At 41.0% G+C, this 12,462-nt stretch overlaps 1 protein-coding gene across 1 annotated transcript in view; it reads right to left on the reverse strand.

The window, feature by feature from the left end:
• The window catches only part of dgat1a (diacylglycerol O-acyltransferase 1a), a 30,858-nt gene that overhangs the window by 4,332 nt on the left and 14,064 nt on the right, over positions 1–12,462 (reverse strand). Inside the window, exons 6-16 of the mRNA XM_047384773.1 lie at positions 10,866–10,971; positions 10,527–10,655; positions 10,187–10,261; positions 9,766–9,869; positions 9,623–9,661; positions 7,062–7,103; positions 6,865–6,909; positions 6,573–6,685; positions 6,130–6,195; positions 5,953–6,040; positions 5,388–5,450 (exon numbers count right to left, since the gene is read on the reverse strand). Of these exons, the coding sequence (XP_047240729.1) occupies positions 5,388–5,450; positions 5,953–6,040; positions 6,130–6,195; positions 6,573–6,685; positions 6,865–6,909; positions 7,062–7,103; positions 9,623–9,661; positions 9,766–9,869; positions 10,187–10,261; positions 10,527–10,655; positions 10,866–10,971 (870 nt within the window). The remainder of the gene's footprint in view (positions 1–5,387; positions 5,451–5,952; positions 6,041–6,129; positions 6,196–6,572; positions 6,686–6,864; positions 6,910–7,061; positions 7,104–9,622; positions 9,662–9,765; positions 9,870–10,186; positions 10,262–10,526; positions 10,656–10,865; positions 10,972–12,462) is intronic.

A 12,462-nucleotide genomic window follows, 5' to 3' on the forward strand; every position in this document is an offset into this window, starting at 1 on the left:
GTTACTATAAATGAGTCAACTCCTACTAATTATTTAAATTTTCACATTCCTTGAAATACTGGGCGAGGAGGAGTAGCAACCATTTTCAGTCCGATTTATTGATAAGTCCCAGACCAATCAATAGCTACAACTCTTTTGAATATTTAATCCTTAGTTTTCCTCATCCAAATTGCGAAGCACTAAAACCACTTCTGTTTGTTGTTTTGTACCGTCCACCAGGCCCTTACTCTCAATTTTTAGATCAGTTTTCAGACCTTTTATCTGATTTAGTGTTAAATACAGATATGGTTATTATAGTGGGGGATTTTAACATTCATGTTGACACTGAAAGTGATAGCTTAAATATAGCCTTTAATGATATCTTAGACTCAATTGGCTTTGCTCAAAACATAAACAAACCTACCCACCTTTGTCTTCATTCTCTAGACCATGTGCTGACATATGGCATTGAGTGTAAAGACATAACAATATTTTCTCATAACCCTGTCCTGTCTGACCATTTTTTAATAACCTTTGAGTTTAATTTAACTGAGTACTCCACACCTGAAAGAACATTTCATTATAGTAGATCATTATCAGACAATGCTGTAACAACCTTTAAAGAATCTGTTCCACTTTTGATTTCCTCATTATCACAGAAAAGCACAGGGAGGGCAATAGTTTTGTTTCTTCCCCTTCACAAATTGATTCTCTTGTTCATAATGTTTCTTCATCATTGCGTGGAGCATTAGACAATGCAGCCCCGTTGAAAAAGAAGGTAATTATTCACAGGAGGCAGGCTCCATGGTTACTTTTAGATCTGCGTACTTTAAAGCACAATGTTAGAAAGTTGGAGAGAAAATATCGCTCTACACACCTAGAGGACTCCTACTTAAACTGGAAAAATAGCCTACTGTTGTATAAAAAGACACTTCACCAAGCTAAAACAGCTTATTTCTCATCATTAATAGAAGAGAACAAGAATAATCCTAGGTTTCTCTTTAGTACAGTTGCTAAACTTACACAGAGTCATAGCTCTGTTGAGCCATCCATTCCCTTAGCTCTTAGCAGCCATGACTTTATGGGATTCTTCCAAAATAAAATTGATTCTATTAAAAAGAAAATCTTTGACATACTCCGGAAGATGATTACTTCATCCTCAGCAAGTGAGACAACATTGGAAGTAACTGTAGGACTTGATTTGTGTTTGGACTGTTTTGATCCTGTGAAGCTTCCTGAGTTATCAGAAATATTAGCTTCATCTAAACCTTCAACTTGTATGTTAGACCCAATCCCAACCAAATTATTTAACGAAGTGTTCCCTCTGATTACCAGCCCCATTTTAGGTATGATTAACCTATCCTTAGTAAATGGACATGTACCACAGGCTTTTAAGGTAGCTGTAATTAAACCTTTACTTAAGAAACCTTCGCTTGATCGAGATGACTTGAAAAATTACAGACCTATATCCAATCTTCCATCTAAAATTCTTGAGAAAATAGTTGCTAATCAAATGTGTGAGCATTTATACAGCAATGACCTGTTTGAAGAGTTTCAGTCAGGTTTCAGAGTTTATCATAGCACTGAAACAGCTCTGCTGAAAGTCACTAATGAAATTCTTATGGCCTCAGATAATGGACTTGTGTCTGTACTGGTTCTGTTAGATCTCAGTGCTGCATTTGATACAGTCGACCATAATATTCTCCTAAAAAGGCTGGAATATGCTGTAGGGATCAGTGGAACTGCGCTAGGCTGGTTTAAATCTTATCTGTCTGACAGATTCCAGTTTGTTCATGTAAATGATAAATCATCTTTAAACTCCAGGGTTAATTGTGGAGTACCACAGGGTTCAGTACTTGGGCCAATTCTCCTTACTATATACACTGCTCAAAAAAAATAAAGGGAACACTTAAACAACACAATATAACTCCAAGTAAATCAAATTTCTGTGAAATCAAACTGTCCACTTAGGAAGCAACACTGACTGAAAATCTATTTCACATGCTGTTGTGCAAATGGAATAGACAACAGGGGGAAATCTTTGGTGATTAGCAAGACACACTCAATAAAGAAGTGGTTCTGCAGGTGGGAACCACAGACCACTTCTCAGTACCTATGTTTTCTGGCTGATGTTGTGGTCACTTTTGAATGTTGGTTGTGCTTTCACACTCGTGGTAGCATGAGATGGACTCTACAACCCACACAAGTGGCTCAGGTAATGCAGCTCATCCAGGATGGCACATCAATGTGAGTTGTGGCAAGAAGGTTTGCTGTGTCTGTCAGCGTAGTGTCCATAGCCTGGAGGCGCTACCTGGAGACAGGCCAGTAAACCAGGAGACGTGGAGGAGGCCGTAGGAGGGCAACAACCCAGCAGCAGGACCGCTACCTCCGCCTTTGTGCAAGGAAGAACAGGAGGAGCACTGCCAGAGCCCTGCAAAATGACCTCCAGCAAATGTGCATGTGTCTGCACAAACGGTTGGAAACCGACTCCATGAGGATGGTATGAGGGCCGACGTCCACAAATGGGGGTTGTGCTCACAGCCCAACACCGTGCAGGACGCTTGGCATTTACCAGAGAACACCAGGACTGGCAAATTCACCACTGGCTCCCTGAGCTCTTCACAGATGAAAGCAGGTTCACACTGAGCACATGGGACAGACGTGACAGAGTCTGGAGACACCGTGGAGAGAGATCTGCTGCCTGCAATATCCTTCAGCATGACCGGTTTGGCATTGGGTCAGTAATGCTGTGGGGTGGCATTTCTTTGGAGGGCCGCAGGGCCCCAGACCTGAATCCGATTGAGCACATCTGGGATATCATGTCTCCCTCCATCCACCAACGTCACGTTGCACCACAGACTGTCCAGGAGTTGGTGGATGCTTTAGTCCAGGTCTGGGAGGAGATCCCTCAGGAGACCATCCATCGTCTCATCAAGAGCATGCCCAGGCGTTGTAGGGAGGTCATACAGACACATGGAGGCCACACACAATACTGAGCCTCATTTTGACTTGTTTTAAGGACATTACATCAAAGTTGGATCAGCCTGTAGTGTGTTTTTCCACTTTAATTTTGTGTGTGACTCCAAATCCAGGCCTCCATTGGTTAATAAATTAGATTTCCATTGATGATGTTTGTGTGATTTTGTTGTCAGCACATTCAACTTTGTACAGAACAAAGTATTCAATGAGAATATTTCATTCATTCAGTTCTAGGATGTGTTATTTGAGTGTTCCCTTTATTTTTTTGAGCAGTGTATATGCTTCCAATAGGTCAAATTATCAGGCAGCATAGAATAAACTTTCACTGTTACGCTGATGACACTCAGCTTTATTTATCCATAAATCCTGATGAACACAACCAGTTAGATAGACTACAAGCACGTCTTGAAGATATAGAAACTTGGATGACTTTAAATTTTCTGCTTCTAAATTCTGACAAGACAGAAGTTGTCGTCTTTGGACCGGAGTCTTTAAAAAAGAAACTGCTTAGTCAATCACTTAACCTGGATGGCATTAAATTGACCGCCGGTAATAAAGTAAAAAAACCTTGGTGTTATTTTTGACCAGGACATGTCATTTAAATCCCATATTAAACAGGTTTCTAGGATTTCCTTCTTTCATCTCCAGAACATTACCAAAATTAGAAATATTCTATCCAGGAGTGACGCTGAAAAACTAGTCCATGCATTTGTTACTTCAAGGCTGGACTATTGTAATTCTTTACTATCAGGATGTCCACAAAATGCAGTTAAAAGCCTTCAGCTGATTCAAAATGCTGCAGCAAGAGTTCTGATGAAAATTAAAAAGAGAGATCATATTTCTTCTATTTTAGCTTCCCTTCATTGGCTCCCTGTTAAATCCAGAATAGAATTTAAAATTCTCCTCCTCACATATAAAGCCCTTAATGATCTAGCTCCATCATACATCAGAGATCTGATTGTTCCATATGTTCCTAACAGAGCACTTCGTTCTCAGACTGCAGGTTTACTGGTGGTTCCTAGAGTCTCTAGAAGTAGAATGGGAGGCAGATCCTTTAGTTATCAGGCTCCTCTCCTGTGGAACCAGCTCCCGGCTTTAGTCCGTGAGGCAGACACCCTGTCTACTTTTAAGGCAAGGCTTAAAACTTTCCTTTTTGATAAAGCTTATAGTTACAGTGGCTTAGGTTATCCTGAGCTATCTTCCTTATTTTTTACCTCCATCTTCTTCCCTCCCTGTTGGTTGGAGTAAGGGGGAGTCAGGTTTAGCCTAAACCGGCTCAGTTATGGTTGAGATGCAAACACACCCTCCATTTCTGCTACCTGTATGACCCCTTCTCTTTTCCAATGGTTATGGTCAATCTGACAGAGAGAAGTATCCCAATCCTTGTGGTTTTTAGTATAACAATGGCCATCAGTGGGCTCTAGATGGACAAACTGTCTACTTTTAAGGCTAGGCTTAAAACTTTCCTTTTTGATAAAGTTTATAGTTAGAGTGGCTTAGGTTATCCTGAGCTATCTCTGTAGTTATGCTGCTATAGGCTTAGGCTGCAGGAGGACATTATGACCACTTTCACCCTCTTCGCTACATTCTCACACTACTCTCCAATTTTGCATTATTTGCTGTTATTTCAACTTTTAACCTTGTTCTCTCTTTTCTCTTCCTAGAAGCTACACCTGGCCTGACTCTGTGTCTACCTGTGACACCTTTCTGGAGAGGGGAATCGTCCGAGCTTCTGCTGGCAACAACTTAATGCTCACCCTCTACCAATGACCCACATGGTCCTGTCTTTTAGAGATTAACCCTTTCTCTCTCCTAGACATGGCGATTGACTGAGTTTTACTGTGACCAATGATATGTGCTCTCTTTCAGACTCTAACCTTGAAAACTGGCTCAGAGTTTATCTGTTCTTTCTTTCTAGATGAAACAACTAAAGGAGCTACATCCATTAACATTTACTTTTCCTTCCCATAGAAAGTACTTCTGGATCAGTTCTTCTTTGTTCTTTTTGTGTCTCTGCTCTGTTCTCTCAAACCTCCAGTCGGTCGTGGCAGATGGCCGCTCACACTGAGCCTGGTTCTGCTGGAGGTTTCTTCCTGTTAAAAGGGAGGTTTTCCTCTCCACTGTCGCTACATGCATGCTCAGTATGAGGGATTGCTGCAAAGTCAACGCCAGTGACTGTCCACTGTCTCTACATGCTCATCCAGGAGGAGTGAATGCTGCAAGTCACTGACTGGATGCAATCTGCTGGGTTTCCTTAGATAGAAAAACTTTTTATCCAATTTGAATAAATAACTGAATCTGACTGCACTGTTCCAATTGTTAGGATTAATTGGAATGTATGTACCTGACATTTGTGAAGTGCCTTGAGACAACATGTGTTGTGAATTGGTGCTATATAAAGCAAGGGAAAAAGAAAAAAAATGTTTTACCTGAGCCATCATTCCTATAAAGGCCCAAAGTCTGAACATCTTCAGGGGAACACTAATCAGGTACTGAGAAGAGAGAAGTCCTTTAGAACACATTCAGACTGGAAATGGGTTTCACAAATGACAAACTCTTGTTTTTAAAGCAGCAGAATAGAATATGTTAGTTCACATCTATTTATTGTGTTTTACAAAGTTACAAATATGAGGTGATCCTGATGCTGAGACAGCTCTACAAATGTTTTCTTGATAAATAGAAAAGCTGTTCAGGTAATTTCTGTTATACGTAAAATAATCAATTTTGGGTTTGACCCATGTAAGTATTTAAAATTTTAAATGATAACTTATCAGATACAATGTCAAGACTCCTTAAAAACATCAAAATAACCAAAAAAGACACTTAATATAAACTCGCATCATAAACTGTAAATCAGATGCCAACTTCGGTCTCAGTTTACAGTTTCAAACTGTGTGCAGAACCGAATGAAAACAACAACAACAACAAATATTTAAATAAAAATATTGCTGGACAGAAAAATCCATTTACTAATTGCCTCTGAGTATTTCTTACCTCATGGAAGAAGGCAGAAAGTAAGAACACAGCAGTTTGAGCCAGAAGCTTGTTGGTCCCAGTTTTTAGCATCGGCTTATAGAAATGTCTGTAAAATAGGCACAAACACACAAGGAATTTATCACATTGTAATGAAACATATTGTAATATAGCCAAAACATTAATGTCTGACCTCACCTCAGGCACCATTTGTGCACGGGGATATTCCAGTTAGCCCAGAAATATGTGACAGACTCCGAGTTCCTGAAATGGGATGGAGAGGAGCAGTGAAGATTTGTAAAACTATTAGTAGATAAAATCTGATGTCCCTCTTTAACTGTACATTCTGTGATTTAGAAAGTTGAACATTTCCAAAAGTTCAGAAGAAGGAGTAAATTTCATCACTCAATTCTAGCAGTTTCCTGCTTTTGAAAAGGTTTTAGTGGTACTCAGACCTCAAACAAAACAAGAAATCAAGGTTACGCAGTAAAAGCCTGAGCCGTGCAATTCACAAATTATTTCAAATATATTTTAGTTCTCGGCAGAACCAGCGTTTACAGCATTCTTAAATCTACATATTCAGCTTATTAAACCTAAACATATGACTGCTTGTGGCTAAAACCTGTATAAACTCTACTCACCACCAATCCCTGTAGAACTCCCTGTCTCCAAACTGCAGCAGTTCTGCCACAAAATTCATAGAGGAGTGGAAAAACCAGTAAAAGAAGATTAACCATATAAGATGGTTAGGGACCTAGGAGAGAAGGAGAGAAAGATGGGTGTCTGGACTGGTTAGGTCACATTACGGCTGATACTTCCTAATAGCAGCAAAAGGTATTTGGTCAAATATAAAGTGCTGTTTATAGCTTAAATATAATACGTTGTTATTTATTCATTAATATGCAACCTGTGAGACTCTGTGCTGACACTCACAGCTAATTTGAGCAATCGTTCCACCATCCGAGAAAAGTCCATTTCCTGCAACAAGCAAAGAATAGAGATTAGAACTGAGATTACTCTATTTTACATCCTGCATACAAGATCATTAAAAAATGACACTGACTCTTGTGCAAAAACATAAATTAATAATAATAATAATTAACTGTGTTTGCGTGAATAAAGATACATACCCGGAATGGTTTCATTGAGTTTTGAATTGAGGGAACCATCCACTAAAATAGACACATTTCAATTAATTCTGTTTGTCAGCCGGTAAATAAATAAGGATATTAGTATGATAGAAACAGCTCAGAACTGTCTCTTAATAGGAGAAAACTGAGTCTTTCTAATTTCAAAGTAGCAGGAAAGAGTAAGAGGACACTGAAGTACTTGGACGGTGGGCTACAAAAGTAAAATTTAGGTTCAAACTGCTGTCTTGACTAAAAAAATAGGACATTCTGAATCTGAACAGAACCGTTCACCCCCAAAAACAAACAAAACTATAGATTTTCGCAGTAAAACTTTGCCAAGAAACCTATTTGTCTTACACTGAAAAATTGCTATCAAACTCATCCCAGACAAAAGCAGGGATGTGTTAAATAAATCAAATATAGTAGAAAATGTATTTAGAATCATAAGCCACTGTTTTATCAGTGTACGAGTTAACAGAAGGCCTTTTTAGCAAAACAAAACACACTCATATGGATGTTGAGTTGATGTATCCTTTTCCATTTATGTTGACTGTTAATTCCCTTTCACACCTGACTGGATGTTACATTGTCTGATTACAGGTGGAGTCTGAGGGGTCACATTAGACTGATTCAGGCTAGAGGCCTCTGGGAAACTATGTTCATCGTCACCAAGTTTTGGGATTGAAAGCATTTATTCAGACATTTTTTACTTTTAACGCAGAACATAATCTTCTCTGAGAAACTTTGGTCCTTTAACCTCAAGGATAAATGAATTTTTAAAAGCCCATTGTCCAACATTTACAGGTCCTTCTCAAAATATTAGCATATTGTGATAAAGTTAATTATTTTCCATAATGTCATGATGAAAATTTAACATTCATATATTTTAGATTCATTGCACACTAACTGAAATATTTCAGGTCTTTTATTGTCTTAATACGGATGATTGTGGCATACAGCTCATGAAAACCCAAAATTCCTATCTCACAAAATTAGCATATTTCATCCGACCAATAAAAGAAAAGTGTTTTTAATACAAAAAACGTCAACCTTCAAATAATCATGTACAGTTATGCACTCAATACTTGGTCGGGAATCCTTTGGCAGAAATGACTGCTTCAATGCGGCGTGGCATGGAGGCAATCAGCCTGTGACACTGCTGAGGTCTTATGGAGGCCCAGGATGCTTCGATAGCGGCCTTTAGCTCATCCAGAGTGTTGGGTCTTGAGTCTCTCAACGTTCTCTTCACAATATCCCACAGATTCTCTATGGGGTTCAGGTCAGGAGAGTTGGCAGGCCAATTGAGCACAGTGATACCATGGTCAGTAAACCATTTACCAGTGGTTTTGGCACTGTGAGCAGGTGCCAGGTTGTGCTGAAAAATGAAATCTTCATCTCCATGAAGCTTTTCAGCAGATGGAAGCATGAAGTGCTCCAAAATCTCCTGATAGCTAGCTGCATTGACCCTGCCCTTGATAAAACACAGTGGACCAACACCAGCAGCTGACACGGCACCCCAGACCATCACTGACTGTGGGTACTTGACACTGGACTTCTGGCATTTTGGCATTTCCTTCTCCCCAGTCTTCCTCCAGACTCTGGCACCTTAATTTCCGAATGACATGCAGAATTTGCTTTCATCCGAAAAAAGTACTTTGGACCACTGAGCAACAGTCCAGTGCTGCTTCTCTGTAGCCCAGGTCAGGCGCTTCTGCTGCTGTTTCTGGTTCAAAAGTGGCTTGACCTGGGGAATGCAGCACATGTAGCCCATTTCCTGCACACGCCTGTGCACGGTGGCTCTGGATGTTTCTACTCCAGACTCAGTCCACTGCTTCCGCAGGTCCCCCAAGGTCTGGAATCGGCCCTTCTCCACAATCTTCCTCAGGGTCCGGTCACCTCTTCTTGTTGTGCAGCGTTTTCTGCCACACTTTTTTCTTCCCACAGACTTCCCACTGAGGTGCCTTGATACAGCACTCTGGGAACAGCCTATTCATTCAGAAATTTCTTTCTGTGTCTTACCCTCTTGCTTGAGGGTGTCAATAGTGGCCTTCTGGACAGCAGTCAGGTCAGGCAGTCTTACCCATGATTGGGGTTTTGAGTGATGAACCAGGCTGGGAGTTTTAAAGGCCTCAGGAATCTTTTGCAGGTGTTTAGAGTTAACTCGTTGATTCAGATGATTAGGTTCATAGCTCGTTTAGAGACCCTTTTAATGATATGCTAATTTTGTGAGATAGGAATTTTGGGTTTTCATGAGCTGTATGCCACAATCATCCGTATTAAGACAATAAAAGACCTGAAATATTTCAGTTAGTGTGCAATGAATCTAAAATATATGAATGTTAAATTTTCATCATGACATTATGGAAAATAATTAACTTTATCACAATATGCTAATATTTTGAGAAGGACCTGTATATCTGGATATTTATCTGTTGTTTTATTTTTACATTGGGTAAAACAGAGGGTTGTAGTATCATATGAAAACCTTTCATTTTAATGAGCGTATCTGTTAACTTGTATCATGCTTGATCTGTAAATGTAATGTAAAATTCAACACATACCTGCTGTATCAATCCCACCAACAACTGCATAAGAAAAAGCTGCAAGAGATAATAAGATATGAATGAAATAAATCCAACACACAGATACATCTGTTGTAATTTAACATGTTAAAACCTTATTGTTTGCATTTGTTGCTTCTCACCATTTCAAAAAGCCTTCTTATTAGGAACCTTTTACGTATTCGTGGAGATCGTGGGAAGTTGAGCTGGTAGCAAAGAGTTGGGGCAAAAACAAAGTAGTACATGTCTAAAGACAAATAAACAAGTCAGATCAACCAGTTATTCAACACTAAAGAAACAAGAGAAGAAGTCCATTTGCTTCTACATGTCATGGATGACTGAAAATCTACACCAGCATGTAGATGTTAGATAATAACTAGATTTGATAATTCTCTAACCTACAACTAGTGCAATAGAAGACATATTTATGATATGACTATATCAGAGATAGGTTAATTTTGCATCTGATTTTGGAATCTGTTAACATATTTCAGGCAACCATCTTCAAACACATGCGTGATGTTTCATGTAAATCAGACTAAAGCTGCAGCCCTGCATGGTTACCTCTGTGTGTGAGGTTTCCTGGGTATGAGACAAGACAATGAACTGCTGAGCCATTTGACTGCTTAACATCTGGACCTACAGAACACAGGGGAGAAAACAGACTTTCAACCGTCTGAATCGGTCTACAATGGGTTTGTAGAGTTCAAACAGCCAAAGAACATGTAGTGGTAATGTTTTACTCACTTTTCTGCACCACTATTAGATAGCAAAGAAGCTACTTAAAAAAAATTAAACTGATAAAAAAAACAAAAAACTTCTAAATTGCTTTAAATAAACATTAGCCATATTTTTCCATCAGTAAAGAATGTTTATTTACCCCTCAGTGTGCTTCTACACTTACATGAATATGACCGTGTTAGTCTTTTGGCTTTGGCTTGTCCGATTTCTCTGCACCACCTGTTGGCGTCCTGATAAGAGTAAAGCTTGAGAAACAGCACAGTGTAGATTCCTAGAGAAAACACACCACCCACTGACAAACACAAACACACAAGGCCCATTAACGAGGGGGTGATAAATGACGGAAAAAATGAAAGAAGTTAGACTAAAAAATTTTTTCATGATAGTCAAAATGATAAAAAGGAAGATAATAACTTCCTATAACTGTTTAAAGTAAAATTACACATATGCAAAAAGTTAGTACCCAAGAAAGATTAGTGTGTTATCATGTATTTAAACATACCTGGGGTCATGGAGGTCACAGTGAGAATTGTGACAGAGGAGAAGATCAACATGCACGTGAGGTTGGAAATGTGAAGAATCCACCCTGTAGTTTCAGAGATTGTACCCTGGCAAATATTACAGAGAATATGCGTAATTGCTCTACATTTTTAAGTTTATCATAATTAAATATTTATCAGCAGTGATACTGAGCTTATCCACAATCAAATCTAGGTCAGAGCTGGTTTTCTTATCAGAGTTCAGAGCAGTCATAGATATGAGGACTAATAAATTACAGCATAAAACGAACCTGCAGTTCTATGACTCCCGGATGACCGCCAGAGGGCAGTGCTGAAAGCACTTATCTCCTGTGGAAAGCATACAATACAGGAACGCGTGCTGGCCGCCTTGGCAATTCCATTGCACATCTCATGTTTGCTCTCTCTGCATCCCTTCAGGACGCTGGTGGTGCAACTGCGGCAGTTGGGTTTAGCGACGCAGCATTGGAGGCCTTTGCGCTGATGACCAGAGAGCTCGGCCGTGTCATGTCTTTTCTCGTCCAAGCTCGTCGACAAGTCTGACTGGCGCAATCTCCTCTGACCGAAGCATGCCGTCGGATGCTCAGGAGTGTCCCAGTTGTGCCGGGGGAGTTGTTCGGATCAGCAGCTGTGGAGGCGCTGGAACTCTTCAGGCGCGCCAGACTAACCAGCAGCTTTCTGGCCTCCGCAGGAGTATGACCCCTCCACCTCCTCAGCGCTCGAGCCGTCCTTAGCCCGAGTGCTCGGCCGCCACCTCAGCATGGTGATAGATCTGGGGATTTCTATCCCCGAGAGGTGTGGCAGAGACACGGCAGGGACTTTCGTCAGCCAGTCCACAGCCCAGTTAGACAGACCCCGGATCCTGCAGTGGGGGTCGAAGATGATGCCACCTGGCCAGCCGTTGGACATTTTTCCCATCAGCAGCTCAGTTTCTGGGCTGCTCATACTGTGGATCCGTGGGTGGTTGCCACTTTGAACCACGGTTACAGGCTAGTTCCGACGGCGGTCCCCCTTTTCACGCCGGGTCAAAATGACCGTTATCGCCGACCCGGTGAAATCCCAGGCACTGGACCAGGAGCTTTCCGCCCTCCTGGCCAAGGGTGGCATCGAGCCAGTAGACCTTCTGCGGCAACCCAGGGGCTACTATGTGATGTACTTTGTCATGCCAAAGAAAATAGGCGGTTTCGCCCCATTTTAGATCCGAGGGGACTCGATCGGTTCCTGAGGGTGCTTCCCTTCCACATGCTTACGACGTCAGAAGTTCTTCAGGCTGTTGCGAAAGGAGACTGGTTTACGTCAATAGATCTGATGGACGCCTACTTTCATGAGCCTATTGCGGCCGAATATTGCCGTTTTCTCAGGTTTGCTTATCGGGGTCGCCATTGGCAATTCCGGGTGCTCCCTTTTGGCTTCTCCCTTTCCCCAAGGGTGTTTACTCGGTGCGTGAAAGCAGCCCTCTCCTCTGCAAGCCTCCGGAGTCAGGATTCGTCCATATCTGGACAACTGGTTCCTTTGCGCCCCCTCTCGGGCAGGTGCCTTCCAAGATACGTGCCTTCTTGCTCATGTGTCGCAGTTGGGCCT

Source organism: Girardinichthys multiradiatus, chromosome 13 (genome assembly GCF_021462225.1).
Source record: "Girardinichthys multiradiatus isolate DD_20200921_A chromosome 13, DD_fGirMul_XY1, whole genome shotgun sequence".
Taxonomy (NCBI): domain Eukaryota; kingdom Metazoa; phylum Chordata; class Actinopteri; order Cyprinodontiformes; family Goodeidae; genus Girardinichthys; species Girardinichthys multiradiatus.